We start from the raw sequence: 27,437 nt of genomic DNA, 5'->3' as shown, positions 1-27,437 counted from the left end.
ACTAATCCTAAGACTTCATTTATAATGGAGATATATGGGGACCATCGCATCAGCAGGTGCCACCCAAGCACGGCAGATGCAAACATCTGGGTCTAGACTTGAGAGTGCTTCTCAAGCTGCTGGAGAATATTGTGCCTTGCCTTTAATCATGTTTATGATGAAGATGCATTGCCTATTTTGTCAACAAATATCCTGCCAAGAAAATTCCAACCTATTAAAAATGTGGCTGTGATGAAATGTTCTATCCAAAACCACCAAGAGTAGCCTACATACCTAGGCCTACCCCAAACCAGCTGTGACGCATGTAGCCAAGTCTATTCTCTCTGTCTATCAGCGAAGAGAAAACGCATGTTAGTTTATCTATAGGCTCCTCCTTCTGTCACAGAAGGAAGGCTGATCTGCGTTTCAGGACAACATTGCAAATGAGTCAGTAGGGTAAAAGGGGCGTGCTCGAGACACCTTGCGCGCTCCACTTCCTGGTATGAGAGAGCGCAGAAAGTGTATTGTATAGAAGCGCGTCATAACATCAGCCCCGATAAATTATCTGTATGCCTTTGCCTCGCTTGTGATAAACCTGCTAATGAAAGTACAGTATCTTAGTCAAACGCGGATGCTTCAAAAATGAGTGTGAAACATATGCTGCGAATATTCCAGAGACGCTTATGTGAGTTTATGATTAATAGAAATAACTTACGAACCATTCCCCCCCTGTGCTCCCTTCACTACCACCATCCCTTCATACCTGCTAGGGGTCTGTGTGTCGGCAGACTGCTCAGGGCGACCAGAGAGACGACTGCGATGGGCCAGTCAGTCCGCCAGATGGGAGGAATGGAGAGAGAGCAACCTACTGTAGCGTAGAACTGTGACGCTCAGACAGAGAGAGAGGGGCGAGACAGCACAGCACCACGCACAGTGCAGGAGGACTGCACACAAATTAAATATGTGTGGTCCCCCGCCCCATTCCCCCCCGTCTCTTTTGACGTGTTCAGAACTGGGCAATCGAAGAAAAAAAAATACGACATCAAATCATGACGTCAGTGATCTTCAGGTCGGAAAGTCGGAGCTCCAGTAAGAGACCCGAGTTCCCAAGTTGGAATTCCGAGTTGGATGACCATTCTAATCGATTTTCCCCAATCGGAGCTCGTTTTTCCCGAGTTCCCAGTTGTTTTGAACGCACTAAAGTCGGGGATTTCCGAGTTACCAGTTGTTTTGAACGCGGCATCTCTCTCTCTCCACCCATCTTTCTCTTTGGTGGATACACATTTCTTCTTGTTTCTGAATAGAGGCAACAAAAAAAACGTATATTCTGTCTAGATCTCACTACAAGGTCCAGGATCTTTTGGGGATTCCAACAGGCCAGTAATCGGAACATCGTACAACGATGGAACATAATTTGCCCTGGCAGGCTTCGCGCGGCACGGGATTCCATTCCACTGTCTACAAGCCGTGGTTTCCACTAGTTATCACATCCACAATGTCAAAATGGCTATATCATACAAATTCATGAAAACAAAAATGTATTTAAGGTTAGGGTCAATGGCGATTTTAGCATGTAAGTCTTGGTGGGGCAAAAAAAGTTGGATGCATACCAGCAAAGCCACTACACAACACAACACTAAACAATACATTAATTGCACTATACCACTGCTACACCTGCCTATCAGTGGAGCCTTGTCTGGCAGCGAAACAGTTCATTCAGTCTCATTTACTGCCTTTAAAAAAACATAACTGATATGGCTGACTTGCTTTAAGAAATGTGGTTTCTACTGACCATGGAGATGTACAAACTATGGTATAAGGGGACAACATGCAGATAAGAGGCAATCTGTAATTTCGATGAAGACATTAATGAGCGAGCTAGGACAGACTAGTCAATATAACTATTTGTTCAGCACTTTTGAAATGTACAGCGACATAATTCAGAATATGGGCCGTTCTTACAGTGTTCTACCTGTACACCAAGTCAGAACCGTAGGATAAATAAAGGGGGCATATAAGCAGACAATGAAAGCTCTCACAATATTCAATGATTCAAATCCTCAAAAACAGGTTATTGGCTACATGTGCACCACCAAGTCAGAACAGTAGGCACAATTAAGAGGTGAAAATAGACCAAATTATTAGGGTGAGGCACATGGGCTTACTAACAGCTTACTACACAACATACACTTAGTATTACTTCCTTAGCTACAGTATACATATCTCCCTGGCATATTACATAATTTATGCAGCAGCAGCATACAATACATTTTTGGACTCACCTTGTTGTGTTGTGCTCACTTGAACAGGAAGGTGGCGCAGCAGTCCTTCGTGTACAGATTTTGTCATCAAACTTTGTCAACTAAGTCTGGCATTCTCTGGATTTATGGCGCTTTCAAGACAACTGGGAACTAAAAAAAAAGGTTGAATCAAGGTTGATCACGTCAGCGATCTTCAGGTCGTAGCTCTAGAAAGAGGCCAGAGTTCCCGATTTACAATTCCGAGTTGGATGAAAGTTCAAAAGGTATTTTTCCAGCCTTAGCTTGTTTTTTCCGAGTTCCCAGTTGTCTTGAACTGACTAAAGTCAGATTTTGCAGTTCTGAGTTAAGTTGTTTTGAGCATGGCACAAATCATGTTCTTTGACAGCATGGCCAATGTTGAATATTTATCATTTTAAACTAGGAAAAGAGACCCTTAATCTTAGACTTGGGACCACACAGCCACAGACACTCCACTGAATAGCAGTCTAATTATCAAATAAAATCAAATAAAATTGTATTTGTCACATGCGCCGAATACAACAGGTGTTTCACCTTACAGTGAAACACTTATTTACAAGCCCTTAACAACAATGCTTTAATTTAAGAAGTTAAGAAGAAAAACATGTTAAGTTAAAAATAGATAAATAAAAAAATTAATGTAACAAATAATTAAACAGCAGCAGTAAAATAACAATACCAATAGCGAGACTATATACAGGGGGTACCAGAACAGAGTCAATGTGCGGGGGGCACCGGTTAGTTGAGGTGATTGCTTTGCAATGCTTGCAGTTAGCCACTGATTCCTTCCAAACCACTCATTGTTGAATTTGCGATTTCCAACTTGTTATGTAATGTTTATGTCCAATGGCCGATGAGCACCGATACGTTTCATCTATAATTTCTCTTCATTATTTCTCTTCATATGACAAGGATTAAAAAGGATTTGCCAGTATATTGTCAACTTGATTCATAAAACTGCTAGCTAAGATTTTGATCTTGATCAGTCCAATCAAAGCTACTGTAGATATAACGTGATTTGACGTCATTGTATCTGTGGCCAATGACCTTGAGCCTTCATGGATGGGCACTTCTAATGTAACTCTATGGCAGCACCCAAGGGGCTAGAATTTTAGAGCTCTACCCTTAGACTTGGCGGTGACGTAGTGTCCGCATGAGTGACAGAACACTGAACCAATCACGGCGCAGTGTTCCATACTTTCTGCTGGCTTGCCCCACCACCACAGAAAGCACTGAGCTAGACTGAAACACCTGCATTTTGGAGCTGCCTTACTCAAGAAAACAAAAAAGAGACCATGTTTGTATGCAGCTTTATTAACTCAATGATATATATTTTTTTAAATTACATTGTTTGCAAACTGATATATGACACGTATTAATGCCAAAATCGCACTGCCTTCGATATTATGGGATGAAGATGTAACATATTATGGCGAATTTATTATGGTATTTGTGAGGAAATACAGGTCTACCCGGCTGGCAACGAGGTGCTGCATTCCAAAATGATGGCGCGGTGCAGACAGAACATCCATCCGCCCCTGCAACCTCTGCAACAAGTAGGCCACATGATTTAGCTTGCTCTGGACTCCAGAGAAGAGACATGATATATCCCTAGATCATACTGGCAGCTATCATGAATGACTTGCAGCTCGAAATGCAGGTGTAAAACGATGTTTATTTATGTTGCTTATTTTACGTTTTGAAAACGCAACATCGTTTATGGCAGTATGACAGGCTACATTTGCGCAGCAATTGTGCGCACATGTTGGCGTGTGTACTCGTGCATGTGTGTGCGATGGGGTCTGAAGTTTTTTTGCAATAGCAAGTCAAAAAGTTTGTAAACCACTGGGATACATGATATTGGCAACAAATTGACTTGGGTTGTATTTCTTACAAACTTCTATTTTGACTGGAATTGTGTTGGTCATTGTTAATTGTGAATCGCTCCAAAAAATTATATTGAAAAGTATTTTGTATTTTGAAAATACAGCTCTTGAAAGTATATTGTTACAAAATACATTAGGGTTAGACATCATGTTATCAGTGTGGTTAAGGTTGGGGTTAAGGTTAGGTCTTCATTTAAAGTTAGGGTTAGGCATGAGTGTCACGACTTCCGCCGAAGTCGGGTCCTCTCCTTGTTCGGGTGGCGCTCAGCGGTCGGCGTCGCCGGTCTTCTAGCCATCATCGATCCACTGTTCCCCCCATGTCTTTGTGTGGGATTGTTTATTGTAAGTGCTTGTGCACGTGTTGTTTGGTGCTTGTACACAATTATTCTTGTTATTTTTATGCCGTGGGTTTTGCTATTAAAATGCTCCGGCTATTACCAAGTTCTGCTCTCCTGCGTCTGACTTCCCTGCCACCGATTACGCACCCCTTACAGAATCTCACACCAACTATATGGAGTCAGCAGGAGCAGGTGCCCCTGGAATAGGGGTGGAGGAGCGCGTCCGGGAGCATGCGGCGATGCTCCACCATCTCGGCGCCGCCATGGACCGCGTTGTCCAAACTATGGACCGCTGGGAGAGACAGGGAGTTCCTCCAGCGCCTCCACCAGCACAACCAGGGTCTCCATTACTCGCCCCCCCCCCCCCCTTCACCTGGTCCCAGTGGGATTCGTCTCGCCCTTCCCCGGGAGTATGACGGGACGGCTGCACGCTGCCAGTGTTTCCTGTTACAGCTCGACCTCTACCTGGCAACCATCCACCCAGCTCCTTCAGGTCGTGAGAAGGTGTCCACCCTCGTCTCGTGCCTCTCTGGGAAAGCCTTGGAGTGGGCCAACGCCGTGTGGGGAGAAGGAGATGCGGCGCTGGACCATTTCGAGGATTTCACCCGCCGGTCTACCCTCGGGTGGATGGTCGAAGACTGCCCGGAAGGTGAACGTCTCTTCCATCTGAGGCAGGGAACGAGGAGCGCCCAGGAGTTCTTCATGGATTTTCGGACCCTGGCCGCCGGCGCGGGATGGAACAATAGGGCCCTGATCGACCACTATCGCTGCAGTTTACGCGAGGACGTTCGTCAGGAGTTGGCCTGCAGGGACACCACCCTCACTTTCGACCAGCTTGTGGACCTGTCCATTTGGCTGTATAACCTGCTGGCCACCCGCTGACGTCCAGATCGGGTTCTATCGGTTCCATCCCCCAGCACCGCCGCTCCGGTACCCATGGAGCTGGGAGGTGCTGTGCATAGAGAGACTGGAGGAGGTTCCGGCTCGTGCACCATCTGTGGCCGCAGAGGTCACACTGCCGGTCGGTGCCGGGTTGGTTACTCTGGGGATCGAGGCAGCAGGCAGGGCACTCTGGCGTCATCCCAGGTGAGCCGGCACCCTTCTCACCCAGAGCCCTCTGTTGCACACATGATTTTGTATGTTTCTTTCCCTGAGTTTTCCCCGCATTCCCAGCATAAGGTGCTCGTCAATTCAGGCGCGGCTGGGAATTTTCTAGACAGATTGTTAGCCCTTAGGTTAGGGATCCCAATTATTCCCGTGGCTGTGCCCTTCCCCGTTCACGCCTTAGACAGTCGACCATTAGGGTCAGGGTTGATTAGGGAGGCCACCGCTCCTCTGGGTATGGTGACGCAGGGGGGTCACAAGGAGAGAATTAGTCTCTTCCTTATTGTCGTATTGCCAGGATCGGCCGGGGGAGTGGGCAGCGTTCGTGCCCTGGGCCGAGATGGCTCAGAACTCGCTCCGCCACTCCTCCACTAACCTCTCCCCCTTCCAGTGCGTACTGGGGTACCAGCCGGTTCTGGCGCCTTGGCATCAGAGTCAGAACGAGGCTCCTGCGGTGGACGACTGGTTCAGGCGCGCGGAGGAGACATGGGACGCCGCCCATGTTCACCTCCAGCGGGCCGTGCTGCGCCAGAAAGCCAGCGCAGACCGTCACCGCAGTGAGGCCCCGGTGTTCGGAACCTGCCCCTCCACCTGCCCTGCCGGAAGCTGGGTCCGCGGTTTGTGGGGCCATTTAAAGTCCTGAGGAGAGTGAACGTGGTTTGTTATAGGTTACAGCTTCCTACTGATTACCGTATTAACCCCTCGTTCCACGTGTCTCTCCTCAGGCTGGTGGTGATTGGCCCGCTCCAGGAGTCTGAGGTATGGGAGGTTCCTCCGCCCCCTCTGGACATCGAGGGGGCCCCGGCGTACTCCGTTCGCTCTATCCTGGATTCGAGGCTTCAGGCGAGGGGCCTTCAGTACCTCGTGGAGTGGGAGGGGTACGGTCCGGAGGAGAGGTGCTGGGTTCCGGTGGAGTTCCACCGTCTCCGTCCGGATCGCCCTGCGCCTCGCCCTCCGGGTCGTCCCCGAGGCCGGCGTCGGCGCGCTGCTGGGGCCGCGCGTCAAGGGGGGGGGGGGGGGGGGGGGTGCTGTCACGACTTCCGCCAAAGTCGGGGCCTCTCCTTGTTCGGGCAGCGCTCGGCGGTCGGCGTCGCCGGTCTTCTAGCCATCATCGATCCACTTTTCATTTTCCATGTGTTTTGTCTTGTTTTTCCTCACACCTGGTTTCAATTCCCTCAATCATTTGTTGTGTATTTAACCCTCTGTTCCCCCCATGTCTTTGTGTGGGATTGTTTATTGTAAGTGCTTGTGCACATGTTTGGTGCGCAACGGGTTTTTGTACCCAATTATTCTTGTTATTTTTATGCCGTGGGTTTAGCAATTAAACTGCTCCGGCTATTACCAAGTTCTGCTCTCCTGCGTCTGACTTCCCTGCCACCGATTACGCACCCCTTACAATGAGGTTAGCAGTGTGATAAAGGTTAGGGTTAGGTTTAAGTTTAAAATCACATTTTAAGAAGATAAATTGTAGAAATAGGCGGGGTGTATGTGGCTGTGTAACTACTGATGATCACAAGCGTGCGCCAGGTGAAGGCAGACAAGCCAGAGGTGCGTTCCACTGCAACTAGCACCGCATAACAAATAATTATAGGCCCATAATAGCCAAATGATCTGACGATTTGATTACAGACCAGAGAACGATGACACAACCGAATCTATGACTGACAAGTTGAGATGAGGTGCGGGATAACCTAAGGAATTTATTTGGAATCCTTTGACCTATATTTTTGTTTTCTTTTACTTGGTAAAATGCCCACCGCAAGGGTCATCAAGAAGCCTGTTGTTGAAACGTGTGATAGGAGAGCGAGATCAACCTCCATTGTTTCGAAATCAGCTGTGCTCTGTCCAAAAGCAACGATAACTTCTTCAAAGTCTTAAGAATCGGCTCAGGTGGGGCAGAAAGAAGAACGGACGTCGAGACACAGGACATACTATGCCATTCAGAGGTGAGAGGGACAGCATAACTACTTTTTTTTCTCAAGAAGGACCTATGGATACTAGTCAACCCTGGTCCTGGAGAGCTACTGGGTGTGCATGTTTATAGGCTACTCCAGACTCCAGCCCTACTCCGACACACTAGATTCCCTTTGATTAGCTGCCTCTACAGCAGGGTTGGAATTAAAGCCTGCACACCCAGGTACTCTCCATGAGGGTTGGCCACCCATGTCCTATTATATAATTCCTATACCTCAATACTCCAGCCCTATATGAATAGTTATTTACAGGTGTAGGGCTACAGCTGGTGGCTGGGAATAGCTCAGTCTTCAGCTCCAAGCCATCTGAAGCCCGTTGTATAATCCTAGCTACCAACCGCAGGCACGCAGGTGTTATGTCAAACTGTTCCCTCACCAGATCCTGTTACCCCTTTATAGTTGGATATGCGAAAAACAAATTTACAATTCATACATGCTTATTAATACACACTTGTGTGAAATAGGACAAATAGAAGCACCCACCAAATTATATATTATTATTATTATTAGTACATGTTACAAATTGTCCTTTAGACAATTGTCATTGGAATTTCGGAGTAGTGTAGCCAAAAGCCTATAAAACTTGATGATTTACTGGCATGTAGCCAAGGCAGCCTATAGTGGACGCTAAATCTGCACTATCGTCTCGGATTGATGTCCATTCCCTATAATACACTCGTGTCCCCCGTTGACCGGCTCGTACATAAAGCATAATCCATTCAGGCTGCAAAGGCATCATTTTCCTCATTAACTAACTTTTTGGGGCGAGCCGCCGGATTTAATTATTGAAAATTTACAAACATTTTCACCACCATTTTCTGTTTTTTTTTTTTTTACAAATGTGGATGTTGCACACAGCGTTCAGCCAAGGGTGTGCAATTTCCTAAATTATCTGAAAATCCGAAAATGGTGTTGGAAAATTGTGATTAATACTACACATATTTCCATTTGTTTTCACCAGTGGCTAGCCATTAAAGCTCAACCTGGTCTCAGAGCATTTGGTATTATTCTGTACGTAAAGCAGAGACACTTCATTTAGTGTGATATGTTGTTACGTTTTGTATGTATTAATTTGTGGATGTCCATCATCCATTTCCTATAAAAAATGTACTGTTGGCCACATAGCTAACGTTAGCCACAACAAATTACAATTCTTATGATATTTTTGAAATTTGCTAAATGTACAATATGTTCCGAATTTGTGTGGCCAAAATCAACTATTTCTGTTGGAAGTATTTGAAAGTATTTATTTTTCGTGGTATCCAATTGGTAGTTACAGTCTTGTCTCATTGCTGCAACTCCCGTACTGACTCGGGAGAGGTGAAGGTTGAGAGCTGTGCATCCTCCAAAACACAATCCAGCCAAGCCACACTGCTTCTTGACACAATGCCCGCTTCACCCGGAAGCCAGCCGCACCAATGTGTCGGAGGAAACACAGTACACCTGGCGACTGTGTCAGCGCGCACTGCACCCGGCCCACCACAGGAGTTGCTAGAGCGCAATGGGACAAGAACATCCCTGCCGGCCAAACCCTCCCCTAACCCGGACGATGCTGGGCCAATTGTCGTGGGTCTCCCGGTCGCGGCCGGCTGCAACAGAGCCTGGACTCGAACCAGCATCTCTAGTGGCACAGCTATCACTGCGATGCAGTGCCTTAGAGACCCTGGTTTGAGAGATGGCGCACTGCACCACTCTGGAGGCCTGTATTTTCAAACAACTTCTATAAATAAACTACTATTTGAAAATATTTTCAAATACTTATTTCCAAATACCTTACCTTCAAATACTCCTAGGACATGGGTTCAAATGGATGGGAGTATTTGTATTTGAAAATACTCTGTGTATTTGACTATTTTCAAAGACATGCCAATACTTTCCAAGTGTATTTCCAAATACATTCCAATATTCAACTACTTTATTTCCCAAATATATACATCTAAATACTTACTTAATTAATGTATGTGAAAGTAATTGAAATAGTATTTGAACCCAGGTCTGTGGGAGTGGTATGCTTCACCGCAACATGCTTCATCGCAACCATCATGCAACCATCATGCTCTTCCTCGGTGGAGCACTGTCTGGAGACAGTACTGTGTCTGTCAGTAGATGTATTTGCTGTAGTTCTGTTTATAGCCACAAGGGTGCACCATGGTACAACTAATTGTTATAGCTTACATGAGACTGAGGTGGATTTCATAAAATAGTGTGTGTGTGTGTGTTTAGTATGTGTCTGAGTCTGGAGGAGGTGAGGCTTAAGCAACAGCAGGAGCTGCAGACCAGGAGGAGCCTGAGACGGGTGAGAGACACACACACACCATCATACCTGCTGTAGTGGGAGATGTTGCGGGGAGTGTTTGAATTGGATATAGACAGAGACATACTTGGTCCTTTTATAATTTTTATTTTTTATTCACACTATTTAACCAGGTAGGCCAGTTGAGAACAACTTCTCATTTACAACTGCGACCTGGCCAAGATATAGCAAAGCAGTGCGACAAAAACAACAACACAGTTACACATAAACAAATGTACAGCCAATAACACAAAATAAAATTAAAATAGAAAAATCTATGTACAGTGTGTGCAAATGTAGAAGAGTAGGGAGGTAGGCAATAAAATAGGCCCTAGAGGTGAAAATAATTACAATTTAGCATTAATACTGGAGTGATAGATGTGCAAGTAGAGATAATGGGGTGCAAAAGAGCAAGAGGGTAAGTAATAATATTGGGATGAGGTGTGTGTGCTATTTACAGATTGGCTGTGTACAGGTACAGTGATCGGTAAGCTGCTCAGACAGCTGATGCTTAAAGTTAGAGAGGGAGATATAAGACTCCAGCTTCAGTGATTTTTGCAATTCGTTCCAGTCATTGGCAGCAGAGAACTGGAAGGAAAGGCGGCCAAAGTAAGTGTTGGCTTTGGGGATGACCAGTGCAATATACCTGCTGGAGCGCGTGCTACGGGTGGGTGTTGCTATGGTGACCAGTGAGCTGAGATAAGGCGGGGCTTTACCTAGCAAAGACTTATAGATGACCTGGAGCCAATGGGTTTGGCGACAGATATGTAGTGAGGGCCAGCCAACGAGAGCATACAGGTCGCAGTGATGGGTAGTTCATATATTGTTTGTATATTGTTTCAGATGAAGAAGTATATGTTGGACACAACACCAGTTGTGCTGGGATGAGGACTGAGGCACAAAGAGCTGAAGCTATCATTAATGTGCAGACTTATATGGTGTTCATGTGGATGATGGTTATTGCCCACGTTGGCATCACACATTGTCTACGATGTCTGTGTCACTCTGCGTTATTATTAACGTGACATGTCAGTTTGGAGTCGTATTCTTTTATCCAAGACTGATGGTTTATCTGGAATCATTTATCCAAGGCAGTCCTCTTTTTCTTCTAACAACATCAAAAAAGGCAATTCTGTTATATTTATATTTATTTGGAGGAATAAAACGCATCCTATTCGAAAATCTCAATTAGTAAAAGACTATGATCATAGAGGTTTACAGGCTATTGATTTTGAGTCATTAGTAGGTATTTTAACATTTAATGGTTGACATTATGTCTGTCTAATCCTACCTCTATCTGGTATCATATCCCGAACAATCTGTTTAATAAACTTGGTGGACTAATTCCTAATGAAATTTGTTAGTCAACACTGGGGAGTTCATTGGTAAATTTCAAGTTAATATTGACCAGAGAGAATATACTGTATGAAGGTATGCAAAGCAATTCCACTTCCTTTACTTTGACTTATTTATGAACACTTATTTATGAACACTTTGTTATAGTATGAGGTTGTTCCCACTTTTCCAAGTTGACCAATTAATTACTTTTGGATAAAAATTTCAACAATAAGTGGATAGGATTGACAGTTAATTAAGTCATATTTTGCTATGGAAGTGATCAACCCATACTATGGTCAAAAGCAACTACCTTTTACCTTAATTGTCCAGTTATCCCAAAAGTTAAACAAACAATTTTTTTTATAATTTCTTCCATCTACCCTGTTAATGATTTCTTGCACAAAAGGTTACATTTTGACAAAACTCCTTGTGTTTTTGCTCATTCAGAATCTATAGAGCATTTATTTGTTTTTAATGTTGCCATTCTAGTAAACTATGGATTGAAATTCAGTATTGGTCGTGTATAAAATCTCCTTAAATATCCTATGTTTACCTTTGATGATGTTAAATAGCATTATGCTTATCCTTGTAATTCTGATCATAACTATGTATTAACATTACTATTCTCTAAATATTATATCCACAAATGTAAACGGGGTGGGAAAATTTTTTGTTAATTTTTTTAATTGAACTGTTACAATTTTATAAATCCCTCAAACTTGTGAAACTTAAAAGTTGCAATTATTAGAAGTCATGTCTGAACGTCTGTTAATGTCTCATTGCCTTGTCCTGAATTTTTCTTATTATTTTTTGGAGGGTGGGAGTTCGGCAGGGGTGCGCCTGGTGTTTTGTACATTTATTTTTTCATTGTATACACAGGAATGTCCCTGTATTGATGTGTAATATTGGTATTATTGTTGCAATAAAAAATACATTTTCATATTTTTCTATAACACATTTTCATTTACTCTGTGGTAGTTTTATTTAGAGGCCAGAAACAGAGAAATATGCCAATTTTTCTTAACTTCTTAAAGCATTGTTGGTTAAGGGCTTTTAAGTAAGCATTTCACTGTAAGGTGAAACACCTGTTGTATTCCGCGCATGTGACAAATAAAATGTGATTTGATTTGATTGGTACTTAGCACAGTAAGAGGCCGTTTCTTCTCTTGCTGAAACAAAAGACATACATGCTGCGTACAGACCTGGTACTGACCAACCCGCTATAATCCATCCCCTTTTCATCAGAATTGTTCCAACTAAAACAATAAAGCTGCATCATAAATATTTTTTCCAGTGCAAGTCTTTATATCTAGCTAAGAAGTGTTGTGCTTGAAGAAGGATTTTTTTGATAGGTTGGATAATGTGCACTAGCTCATTAGTTAGCTAGCTGACGTTAGCTTGCTAACTGAGCAAGGCCATCACACACACTTATGAAACGAGTGGGGTGGTAAATGCAACACAATGCACAACACTAAAGATGAAGACCATTTCATTCACTCTCCATTATTCTATACTGCCAGTGCGCTTGCTAGTTAATGTTAGCATCGCCATTTGCCAGTAGGACAAATTACTCTGCAGCTTACATGCAGCTGCTTCATTCAAAAACGAGTCGATTGTGATTTAATTATCATGTTGCTAGCTAGTTAACTAACACTAGCAACAACATTAGTGCATCTTGCTAGCTATCTACAGCAGGCACAAGCCGAACAAGCTACTACCACCTTATGGTCTGGAATATTTTGACTATTGAATCGGTGGTGGATATTTGCTATGTGAACAACAAAGTTAATTGCCAACACTGGGAAGAGGTGCTAAGTACCTTTCAGCAGTCAGTATCCTTGGTGTGTCTGAGCCCTTATTGTTATTATTAGTTTGAATTACAAAATTGAAGAGTACAACAGAAAGCTCAGCCATACAATCAAGTTTTAGTTCTAGCCTCTGTGCTTTAGTGAATATCACACGGAACTGTACAGCTGCTGTTATTCTGATATCCTGAATGGCTACAGAACAGCTCTTGTTTAACTTTTAAAATACATTTTCTTTATCCTCATCATTCTAACTTTGTATATTTATAAAGTCCCATTTGTGATTAAAAACCTGGGACTCTCCTCTGGAATGGCTTCTAAAATGTACTTTCACATTAATGTAGTGTAGGTAGGCTTATGTAATTGTAGCCTAGGTATTGTTTACATTAACACTAACTTTGAGACTTGAGTTGTTACACATTCTTTATTTCAGCACAAGAAAATCAAAACAACAGATATCAGCAGTAAAAAACATGTAGAAAAGGGATGAAGAGTGGTGCATCGAGGGGGTGGGGTTTCTTGTTTCACAGTCTTCTCCCAGGAGAAGAGTTTGGATGTGAAATGGAGAGACAAAGGAGAGGTGGAACCGTGGAAGAGGATTCGACGAGGGATGAAGGAGAGGGGGGGGGGTTTCAGTGAAGAAACACTTTATGCCTCGGTACATTCACCTTCAATACAGAGGGAGAAAAGAGTGAGCAGATTATGTCTACTGAAGTACACGCGATTGTCGTAATATTGTACATACAGTAAGTATATCTGTGTGATCTTGCATGTATGCGTGTGTAATGTCATACCATTCTTGGGCAGGATAGCGATGTTGTCGGAGATGATTCCTGTATCCAGAGAGAACTGCATGAACTTCTGCTGCAGTGCTGTGCTCACCTCTGGAGTGCGACCTGCAACCACAACAACACCAGGTTAACACAACACAACCAGGTTAAGACAACACCACAAATCTAACACAACCAGGTTAACACAACACAACCAGGTTAACACAACACAACCAGGTTAACACAACACAACCAGGTTAACACAACACAACCAGGTTAACACAACACAACCAGGTTAACACAACACAACCAGGTTAACACAACACAACCAGCTTAAGACAACACCACAAAGTTAAGACAACACCACAAAGTTAAGACAACACCACAAAGTTAAGACAACACCACAAAGTTAAGACAACACCACAAATTTAACACAACCAGGTTAACACAACACAACCAGGTTAACACAACACCACCAGCTTAAGACAACACCACAAAGTTAAGACAACACCACAAAGTTAATACAATACCACCAGGCTAATACAACACAACCAGGTTAACACAATCAATCAATCATATTTATAAAGCCCTTTTTACATGAGCAAATGTCACAAAGTGCTATACAGAAACCTAGCATAAAACCCCAAACAGCAAGCAATGCAGCTGTAGAAGCCCAACACCACCAAGTTAACACATGACCAGTCTAAAAACGCAGACCAAAGAACTGTGATTAATTACACACAAAACATGAACATCTTTAAAAGCGTCAATTAATTTCAGAAACGCAGACAGTCAGACAGACTTACTGTAGAGCTTGTTGAGCACCTCAGGTACTCCGTCTTTGGTCTTGATGGTGTGGATCAGAGCAAAGTCATCATACTGGACAGCCACCACACGCATGTCATTTTCATTGTTCCAACCTGAGAGGGAGAAGGGGAGAGAAGTTAGGGAGGTGGACTTATGTCGACTGTGTGTATGCGTGCACATACTCACGCTGGCTGGTGAAGGTGAAGCGGCCTGGGATGTCAGTCTTCTTGGCTAGATGTGTCATCCTCCAGCAAGTACCATCAGCGCTGAGAGAGAAAGAGCAGAGTTAGTGTGAGTATTATGGACACAAACACACGCCCACGCACACACACACACACAATGTGCTCTCACACACACTGACTTCAGGTTGGTGTAGGTGAGGTCAAGGTCTCCTCCGGCGGTGGGCAGCATCACGGAAGTGCCCATCTTCATGTCAGCCTTATGGCTCACAAACCAATGGGCGTTGGTGGCAAAGCCCACAATCCACCACCTACCAGCCATCTGGGGAGCGTGAGAACGATATAGTTAGAAACAGAATAAGAACGACATATCATTCATTCTCACAATTCAAATTGATTCCATAGTCATTGCAGATTACACTGTGTCCTCTGCTCTACTCTGACCCCATTAAACCTCAGAATCTCTTGTACACCTTTTCTCTCAGCTTTTTGCCTGCGCTTTCTCTATCTCATTTGTTCTCTAAGTATGTTTCTTTCTGTTGCCCTCTTTCTCTCTATTACCTTCTCCAGGTTGAAGTCTTTCTGGGGCACGATGTTGACGCAGGCGACCAGCGCAGCACACAGCAGAACTCCCATCATCCTCAGCATCATGGTTACAGATCGGTGTATGCGACTGCTCAACTTTCCAGGGTGTGTGTGAGGAGAGAGTGAATGTCCTTATATCCTCCAGCTTGTACCACCCCTCCTCTACTCCTCCCCTCTCCTAACCCCTTGGCTCCAGTAGTTAGTCCCACAAAGATATGTAAATGTCACTCTTACACAACTGCACATGGAGGAGGGGGAGTCTACACTGTAAGCAGAATGATTTATCCCTCTCCTCTCCTCCCCCCACAATGATAGGACTATTTATTCAGACAGCTCTTATTCCTGATCACTACAACCTCCACCATGAAATGCATATGTAAGCATGAAGACACATGAGTATGTACACACATGCACAAATATGCATGCACTGACACATACACACAGTGTCCTCAGAGTGAGCCGGTAAAGCAGTCCTCATGACCGCCGAGGGCTGCATGCTTGCAAGATGTGAGTTGTAAAACTAGTAAGAAAGTGTAACAGTTTGCAGAACAGAACATGGGTTCACAGAGGTCTAAAGTCATGTTGGGGTTTGGGGTGAATTCCTCCTAAAGTATACATACAGTTGAGGTCTGAAAGATACATAACTTTGAGGGATACATAATGGCCCTGAACTCTCTTTGTTCTGAAGGAGGCAGGCAGAGTCTTGTAGGCAGGGAGTTGGGTTACATAATACACACACGTGCACACAGCCTCTCTCTGGGATGTTTAGGATGGGGGCTAGGGGTTTGCAGACCCCCGTTTTGTAACTAAACCCCCTGGCCCCTCCAGACTACATCTGGGACTCATTAGCATGCGAGAGAACCCCCTAAGTAGGCCTATCCAGAGAGGAGATTCAGTAGTGAGTACAAAAAACACGCACACATAAGCAATTCAATCATTTTAATATGCCATGTATTGCTGAGCAGTCAGAATACAGGCTCTTGGAATCTTCCTCAACATGTTGGCACGCAGTCTGGGAAGGAGAGATGAAACAAGCTCAGAAATAAACTCAAACTATACGAAGTGAATTAAGTTAGACAAAAATAAACATGCCCATTTATTTATGCAAATATGTTTCTATACTATAGATTTGCAGACGCGTTTTCAAAACAGTTTGGTAAACTTGTTAACGCAATTTATCTAACTGCCCGTTGTGCCAGTACATTTCCACATGCCCTGCGAAGGAGTAAACGTGATGTTTTTTTCAAAGTTAAAGGGGGTTGGATGCCATTCCACCAATCTGCATCTGTCCGAATCCCAAATCACCCTCTTCCCTTTGCCTTTCTCCATTTGCTCCGAGTCAACCAACGATGAGGGAGTGAAAATCCTTGGCTCCAGTATGGGCTAATTAGGCTTCAGCCTTCAGAGCAAAGTGCTGTCCCGACATGCACTGTGATAGCCTGTTTGGAGTTTGCCAATTTAAAGGCCCAGTGCAGTCAAAAACGTGATTTCCTGTGTTTTTTATATACAGTACCAGTCAAATTTATGGACACACCTACTCATTCAAGGGTTTTGGTGGAATATAGTTTTGGCCTGCATGGTGACATTACCATTATTTAATAAACCAAGAAAGAAAGTTCCGAACCTCTCTGCCAATAACAATTAGTTTTCAGTTCTCCCCTGCCCACTCAGACCACTCCCAGACAGTCCTAGCAAAAGTCTTGCTTGAGAAATTGCACTTAGCTAATAATATATTTTTGTTTATTTTTGTACCATTTTAATTGAAAACAATCACAGTAAGGTACTTAATTTTTACCAGAAAATTATTTGATATTGAGATAAAAACGGCTGCATTGGACCTTTAATACTTGTATTCGTTTATGTCTGGTTTCATGACTTGACGCATGCAATAATTCCTAAATAAAATATTTTACTTTACTGGGGTTTATATCTTGTAAAACGACTGGGGCGATTTGTTCATTTAATTTCATGCTTGTTTTATTATTTAAACATCATTACATCATTCAAGTCATAAGTATGTTCCGAAGTTGATTAGTTTATTGATCACTTTGCCACTCTCTGGAAGTCACCCTCGGAGTTTTATCACCAACACGTGACAACGGAGGGCCCCCGAACTTGTTGGTAGGGGCGAGGGGGTGGTTTAGGATTCTTGTTTTATTTACATGTTTTATTTAACTAGGCAAGTCAGTTAAGAACAAATTATTATTTACAATGACGGCCTACCCCGGCCAAAGCCTAACCCGACGACACTGGGGCAATTGTGCGGAGCCCTATGGGAGTCCCAATCACGGCCGGTTGTGATACAGCCTGGAATAGAATCAGGGTCTGTAGTGACGCCTCTAGTACTGAGATGGAGTGCCTTAGACTGCTGCGCCCCTCGGGAGCCCAAAAGAAAAATAAGTCACCTCAGCCAGCTGGTTCTTGTCCTTCTACAACAGATGATTCTGAAGCGTCTACATTTATATTGTTGTAGTCTATATTTGGACAATTCCTTTATTTTGCCATTTTAGGTCCACGATGCCCCACATAAATGGTTTAACAAATGTTTGAAATGGTATACTCACTGATCACATGGTCCTTGTCCACAGACTCGCAGTGACCTGTACAGATTGGAAACAATTTCATTTTAAGTATGTATGCAGGCTGTGGTAAAGATGTAGTTATGGCAGGCTGTGTGTGTGAGTTATGATAGAGAAGTTCCTACTGTAGTTGGGGAAGGCAAACACATAGGCCAATCCCAGGCCCTTTTTCTCAGCCAGGTCCTCAAACTTATCCAAGATGGCTTCTGAAAGGGTATCCTTGGATCTGCCTGTAGAGAAAACACAACAGCCTCCTTGAAACATTCTCAGTGACTTCAACATTAATGTTTCTGTAATGGTTTACTGAATGTGGTTTGGTGAACCATATCTCCCAGAAGTATTGCCTAGGCTTTAGCTCTGCTGGCTAACAGAGTCTTGTCGTGCTCAGAAGACCTGGCTTCAAACCGATATATTGTCCCATATTGTTGGCTTGCATGTTGTTAGTACAGGGTATCAATCAGGTTGGCAGCATACAAGCCGCAGACTGACCGTAGAGCTTCATGGTGAGCTGTCCCTGTTTCTGGTAGTAAAACACAGCGTAGGAGCTATAGTCTGACTCTCCAATCACTATATCAGTGTTCAGCAACGGTCTACTACCTACATGGAAAACAATAATAGTTAACGATAATAATACAGTAATATCAATAACTTTGACACAAGATCAAATTTGCACCTCATTCTCAACTAATGTAATTTGAATATGAACATGAATTCTCCTCTGATGTTCCTTTGAAACACACATAGTAAATCTATCACAGTGATTATTCCCAGACTATAACGTGTGATTTGCATACTTTGAATGAAAAGCCAATCAGTTTAGAGCAGTGGAATGTTGGGGACACGGGGTTCCAGCTGCAATTTTAAAGAGACAAAGCAGTGCTCTCAGAGATATAGCTGGAGGAGACTGCCGGGTGGAGGAGGAGACGGCAGAGTGAAGAAGGGCGTATATAGCAGTTAACAGGGCTGTAAGGCATGTCTCTGTGTGTGACAGGACTCTTACCATTTAGTACAAGGCGTCCTGGGGTGGGGGTGATGGTGTACGCCTGCAGGATCTCCCAACACTGGTGGTTACTGGGGGGGGGGGGGGGGGGGGGGGGTGCAGTGGAGGGAGAGGACAAAAAAATAAAAAGTTAGACAGATCAGCGGAGTTATCTACTCAGGTAGCTTAAACATTGCATAAGACTGTTTGTGTGCGTGTGTACATATCTGTGTGTGTGAGGGGGGGGGGGGGGGGGGTTGCACGTGTATGCATGTCTGTGTGCATGCAAGCATGCGTGAGACAACTTGCAACCATTTTGCAGCTTGCACAACCAACTATTTCCTCTGGTTCAGCCAGATTAATTATATAACAAGTCAAAACAGGCATAACATGTTCAGTTCCCCAGTATAGGATCAATGTCTATAGAGCCAAGACTGTCTTTTTCAGGTAAAAAGTGTTGTGGAGTGGTGTAGTTTACTGTGTTTACTGACACTTTGAGTAAGGTTGACTTGACATAAGAGAGATAGAAAAGGAGAGAGAGAGCTGAGAGAGAATGTGAAGAGATAGAGGTAGATAGCGAGAGAGTGCTCTCTGGTGGTAGACTTGGGTACTCTCCGAAAGAAAGGATTTGAAGAGCAAAAGGAAGGAAGAGTGTGAAAGAGGGTGCAAAGAGAGAGAGAGAGAGCGAGAAACAAAGAAAGAAAGAAAGAGATATGGAAAAAGAGAGAAATGGAAAGAGAGTGAGAGAGCGAGCGACAGAAGCAGAATTCTGCAAAAATATACTTTGTGTACAAGCAGAGCAGAATTAGGACTATACGCTAGTTATCAAAAAATAGTTGTTCAATTCTACAACCACCTAAAAGGAAGCGATGCATACACACTGTTCACAAATACAAACAGACCCCACAGAGCCCCAGGACAGCAACACAATTAGACCCAACCAAATCATGAGAAAACAAAAAGATAACAATGACACTGGAAAGAATCAACCACAAAAAAACTGAGCAAATTGGAATGCTATCTGGCCCTTAACAGAGAGTACACAGTGGCAGAATATCTGACCACTGTGACACCCAAAACAAAGAAAATCCTTGATTATGTACAGACTCTGTGAGCATAGCCTTGTTATTGAGAGAGGTCGCCATAGGCAGACCTGGCTCTCAACAGAAGACAGGATATGTGACCACTGTCCACAAAATGAGTTGCAAACTGAGCTGCTTTTCCTAACCTCCTGACAATGTTTGACCACATTGGAGAAACACATTTTCCACAGATCACACAGACCCACAAAGAATTTGAAAACAAATCAAATATTGATAAACTCCCATAGCTGTTAGGCGAAATATTGCAATGTGCAATCACTGTAGCATGATTTGTGGCCCATTGCCATGAGAAAAGGTCAACCAGTGGAGAACAGACACCATTATAAATACCACCTATATTTATCTGTCTATTTATCTTCCCCCACTATTCATACTACAACTACTTTCACATTGCTAAAACACTTTACATAGCTGATAATATAACACTTGAAATAACACTGAGTGTAACTCACAGGTGTGTGGTAGTGCTAACAGAGAGAGAGGAGTGTAACTCACAGGCGTGTGGTAGTGCTAACAGAGAGAGAGGAGTGTAACTCACAGGCGTGTGGTAGTGCTAACAGAGAGAGAGGAGTGTAACTCACAGGTGTGTGGTAGTGCTAACAGAGAGAGAGGAGTGTAACTCACAGGTGTGTGGTAGTGCTAACAGAGAGAGAGGAGAATAACTCACAGGCGTGTGGTAGTGCTAACAGAGAGAGAGGAGTGTAACTCACAGGTGTGTGGTAGTGCTAACAGAGAGAGAGGAGTGTAACTCACAGGTGTGTGGTAGTGCTAACAGAGAGATAGGAGAGTAACTCACAGGCGTGTGGTAGTGCTAACAGAGAGAGAGGAGTGTAACTCACAGGTGTGTGGTAGTGCTAACAGAGAGAGAGGAGTGTAACTCACAGGTGTGTGGTAGTGCTAACAGAGAGAGAGGAGTGTAACTCACAGGTGTGTGGTAGTGCTAACAGAGAGAGAGGAGTGTAACTCACAGGTGTGTGGTAGTGCTAACAGAGAGATAGGAGAGTAACTCACAGGCGTGTGGTAGTGCTAACAGAGAGAGAGGAGTGTAACTCACAGGCGTGTGGTAGTGCTAACAGAGAGAGAGGAGTGTAACTCACAGGCGTGTGGTAGTGCTAACAGAGAGAGAGGAGTGTAACTCACAGGCGTGTGGTAGTGCTAACAGAGAGAGAGGAGTGTAACTCACAGGCGTGTGGTAGTGCTAACAGAGAGAGAGGAGTGTAACTCACAGGCGTGTGGTAGTGCTAACAGAGAGAGAGGAGTGTAACTCACAGGCGTGTGGTAGTGCTAACAGAGAGAGAGGAGTGTAACTCACAGGCGTGTGGTAGTGCTAACAGAGAGAGAGGAGTGTAACTCACAGGCGTGTGGTAGTGCTAACAGAGAGAGAGGAGTGTAACTCACAGGCGTGTGGTAGTGCTAACGGAGAGAGTGGTGTCTGGGGAGGAGGGGGGCGTCAGGGTCATCACAGTAGCCTCCACCTTCAGACCGTTCTTCATCAGGAAGTTACACTTAGACGCTGCGTTGACCAGGTACCACAGCCCTCCCATCTACAACACACACACACACACACACACACACACACACACACACACACACACACACACACACACACACACACACACACACACACGATACAGCTGGGTTTCAACATTGACAACGTCAAGGCACGTCCGCCACTGGCTGTGTTTGTGCTGTAGTTGTGAGATCATGTTTGCACACACACACACAAACACACAAACACACTCTTGTACCTACCTGTTGTATGTCAATGTTCTGAGCTGGGGGGGTGTCGTCAATGGGGTTCACCTTGGGCTTCTTGATGGGTCTCCTCTGGGGTCGTGGTCGGCTCTTTGCTCCCCCAATCGCCTCCGCCGACCCCCATAGACACACACACACCACCATTAGCATGGTAACACACTGCCACACCCCAGTCATCGTAGCACTGTCCCCAAAACACTCCCAACACCACTCTCTGCTTCTTCCTTCTGCTGTGTCTGTCCCACAAGGTTGTTATCACGATGCTAGTGTAATCTGATTGGTTTTGCCTGGATCCCTGCTAAATGATTATGTCTAGTGTAATACCAGAACTGATGTCCACCGACAAGGAAAAAAATGACCCACTCCTCCCTCGATTTATCCTTCCCTCTGTCTTGTGTCCGACCTTCACTTTCTCTGTGCTGCCTCATTCTGGACAAATGTTGACACACACACGCACACACACAGAGGGGGTGATGACCTCTTGTTGTGTTTATCATTAACAGCCCTTTACTGGCAGTGGGCTGGACATACCAGTCAGTGCAGTGTGTGCTTCTGACAGAAAGGGGGCGATGTTGATATCATTGTTGTAACTACAGTGCACTCAGGTATTAAGACCCCTTGACTTATTCTAAATTGGATGACAAAAAAATATCCTCATCAATCTACACACAACACCCCATAATGACGAAGCAAAAACAAGTTTGGAGAAATTTTTGCAAATATAGAAAAATAAAAAAACTGAAATGTCACATTTACAGAAGTATTCAGACCCTTTACTCAGTACTTTGTTGAAGTACCTTTGGCTTTCGAGTCTTCTTGGGCATGATGTTACAAGCTTGGCACACCTGTATTTGGGGCGTTTCTCCCATTCTTCTCTACAGATCCTCTCAAGCTCTGTCAGGTTGGATGAGGAGTGTCGCTGCACAGCTATTTTCAGGTCTCTCCAGAGATGTTGGATCGGGTTCAAGTCCATGCTCTGGCTGGGCTACTCAAGGACATTCAGAGACTTGTCCCGAAGCCACTCCTGCGTTGTCTTGACGGTGTGCTTAGGGCCGTTGTCCTGTTGGAAGGTGAACCATCTAGTGATAATTTCATTACTGAGAGAGACTTGGACAATTATTCAAACAATCATCGATTAATTATTGCAATAATGAAACCGTCGACCGCAAACTCTAAGTTGTGAAGCTGAGAGCTTCCCTAACAATGAAGCTAGAGTGGACACCATAAATACTCAGCATTAGCAGGCCAGTCTTACTCTTAGTTAAATATATGATTGTTTACTATTAATATCAAACAAATCAGGTAAATATGTTATTGTCCCCTGACAACCTTCGCCCTAGTCTGAGGTCCTGAGCACTCTGGAGCAAGTTTTCATCAAGGACCTCTCTGAACTTTGCTCCGTTCATCTTTGCCTCGATCCTGACTAGTCTCCCAGCCCCCTGCCGCTGAAAACATCCCCACAGCATGATGCTGCCACCACCATGCTTCACCGTAGGGAGGGGGCCAGGTTTCCTCTAGATGTGATGTTTGGCATTCAGGCCAAAGAGTTCAATTATGGTTTCATCAGACCAAAGAATCTTGTTTCTCATAGTCTGAGAGTCCTTTAGGTGTATTTTGGCAAACTCCAAGCGGGCTGTCATGTGCCTTTTACTGAGGAGTGGCTTTTGTCTGGCCAGTCTACCATAAAGTCCTGATTGGTGGAGTGCTGCAGAGATGGTTGTCCTTCTGGAAGGTTCTCCCATCTCCACAGAGGAACTCTGGAGCTCTGTCTGAGTGACAATAGGGTTCTTGGTCACCTCTCTGACTAAGGCCCTTCTCCCCCGATTGCTCAGTTTGGCTGTGCGTCCAGCTCTTGGAAGAGTCTTGGTGGTTAAAACTCTTTCCATTTAAGAATGATGGAGGCCACTGTGTTCTTAGGGACCTTCAATGCTGCAGAAGTGTTTTGGTACCCTTCCCCAGATCTGTGCCTCGATACAATCCTGTATCGGAGCTCTGCGAACAATTCCTTCGAACTCATGGTTTGTTTTTTGCTCTGACATGCACTGTCAACTTTGGGATCTTATACAGACAGGTTTGTGCCTTTCCAAATCATGTCCAATCAATTGAATTTACCACAGGTGGACTCCAATCAAGTTTTAGAAACATCTCAAGGATGATCAATGAAAACAGGATGCACCTGACCTCAATTTAGTCTCACAGCAAAGGGTCTGAATACTTATGTAAATAAGGTATTTATGTTTTACATTTTTAATACATTTGCAAAAAAATCTAAAAACTTTTTTTCGCTTTGTCATCATGGGGTATTGTGTGTAGATTGATGAGGAAATGTTTTTATTGATACATTTTAGAATAAGGCTGTAACGTAACAAAATGTGGAAAAAGGAAGGGGTCTGAATACTTTCCGAATGCACTTTATATTGTATTTTACAACTGATTTCTCTTTTTAAACCAACACAAAAACACACTAGACTATTTTGTCAACTGAACACAATAGAACACTTTCCAAACACACAAGAAAAAATACAAATTTTATTGACAGAATATGCTCCATGTTGAAGGGTTCATATGACAGTAAGTTCTACCACAGACACAGACTAACTGTACACAACAGCAGACACTAAGGGCTCGATTCAATGAGCGGTCAAAAATACTCCTTACCTATCAGTTAGAAGCAGTTAAAATTCAGTTTTCCTGTGTTTTGTATCATATTGTACAACAGCTGATGAAACTAACACTGTAAAAATTGTTGCTAGAGAAATCGTTTTTTGCTAAAAAGCTATTTTTGTTTCTTTTTGACCATTTTAATGGAAAACTATTACAGTAAGGTACTTCATTTTTACCCAGAAATTATTTGATATTGAGACCACTGCATTAGGCCTTTAACTTCCAGAGCGAACCAGTGACTATGATTGAAGACCCTTTAAAGACATAAAAATGTGACCCCTTTACCTCCTTACCCCTATAACATACTGTACCGTAGTTGGGGCTAGGGTTAGGCTGGGAACAGATGTAAATACAGTCAGGTAAATATTACAGGTTCATCTATGATCAGTTACAGAAAGATACAGACGTAGAAAACAGTATTCCTGATGCCGAGGTCAGGAAATCAGGAAAATTCCATCTATGGTCAGTGTTAGGGATCCAGGTGTCAGTTCTGTTGTGTTTTACTGGACCTTGGGTTTGTGTTCTCTGGGTTTGAAGGTTTGCTCCGGTCAGGCCTAGGTGGTTTTAGACGGTTCTAAGCGGTCCTAGGGGCTCCACTAGTCTTCGGGTGTGAGATCTCTCGGTCTGAAGTTAAGAGACTGGCTGTTGATGCAGAACCTCTGTCCTGTGGGGTCTGGTCCATCTTCAAACACATGACCCAGATGGGCATCACACTGTAGCACACACACACACACACACACACACACACACACACACACACACACACACACACACACACACACAAACACACACACACACACACACACACACACACACACACACACACACACACACACACACACACACACACACACACACACACACACACAGACACAGACACAGACACTGCAGGGTAAAAATAATACAGTAGAGGAGACAGAACACACAACACACCAACACATCTCGCTGCATTATTACCCAGAATGCAACTCACATGTTTACAGAGGACCTCTGTCTCGGCACTACCCATGGTGTTGTCAGGGCGACGGATGATCGATGCATGGCTCTCGTTGCGCTCCCACGTCCCATGAGCCTCTTTGAACGCTGGCCAGCCTGTCCCAGAGTCATATTTTGCCTCTGAACTACAGAGAGAAAGAGAGAGACAGAGAGAGACAGACAGAGAGACAGAGACACAGAGAGAGAGACAGACACAGAGAGAGAGGTCTAGTAAGAGGTTTAGTATAAATGCTCATATTCGGGTTAAATTAAGATGTTAGGGGTTAGAGTGAATTCGGGTTAGAGTGAAGTCAGGTGAGGTGTTAGGGAGGTGTAGGGGGGATAGATGGTTACCTGAGTCAGGTGTTAGGGAGGTATAAGGGGGTTAGATGGTTACCTGAAGAGGGGAGTATCGCAGCACACACAGTGGTACATCCCCACCTCACTATGGTTCAGATAGAGACCGCTGAAGGGCTGAGGACACAAATACACACACCTGGTTAACACACAGTAAACACACTATATGTTGTCTTTCTTGTCATTATTGAAGCTTTCAGATCAGTGTAAATGAAGGATTCAGCCCATATGTCATTCTTTAACCAACTGCTCTTATCTTTCACTCTGAGGAAGATTATAAACAAAGAACAAAGTCCATTCAAAACTACACACTGAACCCACTGACATTTATAAAGGAATGTCAGTCAATGGTCACTGAGGCTGAGGACAGGCAAAGTGTGTGTGCACGTGTGCTGTGTGTGACTCACCATCTCTGTCCCCTTCTCCCTCGTGACCACATACTGTTCAGGGGTAAGTTTTTTCTGCCAGTCTGTCGTCTCATCATAACGAGTCAGAGATCCTGAGCCTGTAACGCACACACTGATAAGCAAAATGTGTTGAGCGTTTTGTTGCATTTTGTTTATTTGTCATTTTAAAAAAGTATCCATTGCTTTGTGCTTTTCATTTCGCCACTTTAGCCTAATTAGATTTGAGCACTATGGATTTCTGCTCTTTGGAGCAAATGTGACCCCCAGGAAAAATGTGACAGTAAGCATGTGACAGATGGCTGTCTGGCAATTTCCACTGGTCTTTTCTGCATCAACCTATTATATAACATTACAAAAATACTTGTTCATTTCTTTAAAATTATAGATACACTATGTCCTAGTTTTATTAAAATGGTATCTAATAAACTTGTGTTGAAATTCAACTTAATTTTAATTAATAAACTTAATTTTAACTGTTAGACAATAAAGTATCCTATCCAGATGCAAGCTATGTAACTCCATTCTATAAAGCCTTATTCGATTCTAACAGAATAGCTCAAACCTGAACTAGTGGAGACAGGACGGATGAAAGCAGGAACCCTGGTCTTGGGCAATAAGACGGACTTGGCAGCCACTTTCTGAGAGATGACGAGCGAAAGTCGGACGATAGAACGAGACATGTTTTCTCCTGCAGTATTTGGCTGTGCGCTACAGTCCTTCGTGCAGAAAGTGGTCCGTATCGAAGTCAAGTGCAGCCGTTTGTGCTGCTCTGACCTAATCTGCGTTGATCGAGGACTTTCAACGCTCCAGCGAGTTCCTGCCGGTCCCTGCCTGCCGGTTTCCTTCCCTAGCCCGCCCTGCTGTATTCGATATTCGGTAGGCTACTGGGAAGACCCGGTCACAAACTAGATATATTATATAGGTCAGAGTTGATAAGGAAGATAACAGTGACAGAGGACTATTCCTTCTTTTGTTGTTGGGCTGGATGGTTAAAATACTGTATTTCCAAACCTATCCTATAAAAAATAATCCAATATATATACAGTATCAAAAGTTTCGACACACCTACTCATTCAAGGGTTTTTCTTTATGTTTTACTATTTTCTACATTGTAAAATAGTAAAACATCTCAAATATAAAAAATATTTTGATTTGTTTAACACTTTTTTGGTTACTACATGATTCCATATGTGTTATTTCATAGTTTTGATGTCTTCACTATTATTTTACAATGTAGAAAATAATAAAAATAAAGAAAAACCCTTGAATGAGTAGATATGTC

At 43.7% G+C, this 27,437-nt stretch overlaps 3 protein-coding genes across 3 annotated transcripts; all 3 read right to left on the bottom strand.

Moving 5' to 3' along the window:
• Positions 1 to 13,404: 13,404 nt before the first annotated feature.
• Positions 13,405 to 16,246, bottom strand: LOC120028049 (lipocalin-like). The gene is made up of 6 exons (XM_038973195.1): positions 15,313 to 16,246; positions 14,934 to 15,073; positions 14,759 to 14,838; positions 14,572 to 14,685; positions 13,790 to 13,891; positions 13,405 to 13,663 (listed from the first exon to the last, which is right to left on the bottom strand). The coding sequence occupies exons 1-6, from the start codon at positions 15,400 to 15,402 to the stop codon at positions 13,644 to 13,646; spliced, it is 546 nt and encodes a 181-aa protein (XP_038829123.1). The 5' UTR covers positions 15,403 to 16,246; the 3' UTR covers positions 13,405 to 13,643.
• A 12-nt stretch (positions 16,247 to 16,258) lies between these two features.
• Positions 16,259 to 22,189, bottom strand: c8g (complement component 8, gamma polypeptide). Its single transcript, XM_038973194.1, has 7 exons — positions 21,750 to 22,189; positions 21,396 to 21,541; positions 18,916 to 18,986; positions 18,405 to 18,512; positions 18,041 to 18,145; positions 17,901 to 17,936; positions 16,259 to 16,348 (listed from the first exon to the last, which is right to left on the bottom strand). Exons 1-7 carry the CDS (start codon positions 21,927 to 21,929, stop codon positions 16,329 to 16,331), a joined length of 666 nt encoding a protein of 221 aa, XP_038829122.1. The 5' UTR covers positions 21,930 to 22,189; the 3' UTR covers positions 16,259 to 16,328.
• Positions 22,190 to 24,261: 2,072 nt separating this feature from the next.
• Positions 24,262 to 27,054, bottom strand: msrb2 (methionine sulfoxide reductase B2). The gene is made up of 5 exons (XM_038973066.1): positions 26,718 to 27,054; positions 26,156 to 26,253; positions 25,789 to 25,865; positions 25,390 to 25,537; positions 24,262 to 25,129 (listed from the first exon to the last, which is right to left on the bottom strand). Exons 1-5 carry the CDS (start codon positions 26,833 to 26,835, stop codon positions 25,013 to 25,015), a joined length of 558 nt encoding a protein of 185 aa, XP_038828994.1. The 5' UTR covers positions 26,836 to 27,054; the 3' UTR covers positions 24,262 to 25,012.
• Between the last annotated feature and the right edge of the window lie 383 nt (positions 27,055 to 27,437).

This window comes from Salvelinus namaycush, chromosome 33 (genome assembly GCF_016432855.1).
Source record: "Salvelinus namaycush isolate Seneca chromosome 33, SaNama_1.0, whole genome shotgun sequence".
Taxonomy (NCBI): domain Eukaryota; kingdom Metazoa; phylum Chordata; class Actinopteri; order Salmoniformes; family Salmonidae; genus Salvelinus; species Salvelinus namaycush.
Note: the sequence above shows the minus strand (reverse complement) of the source record. Positions and strands in the feature narration are given on the sequence as shown.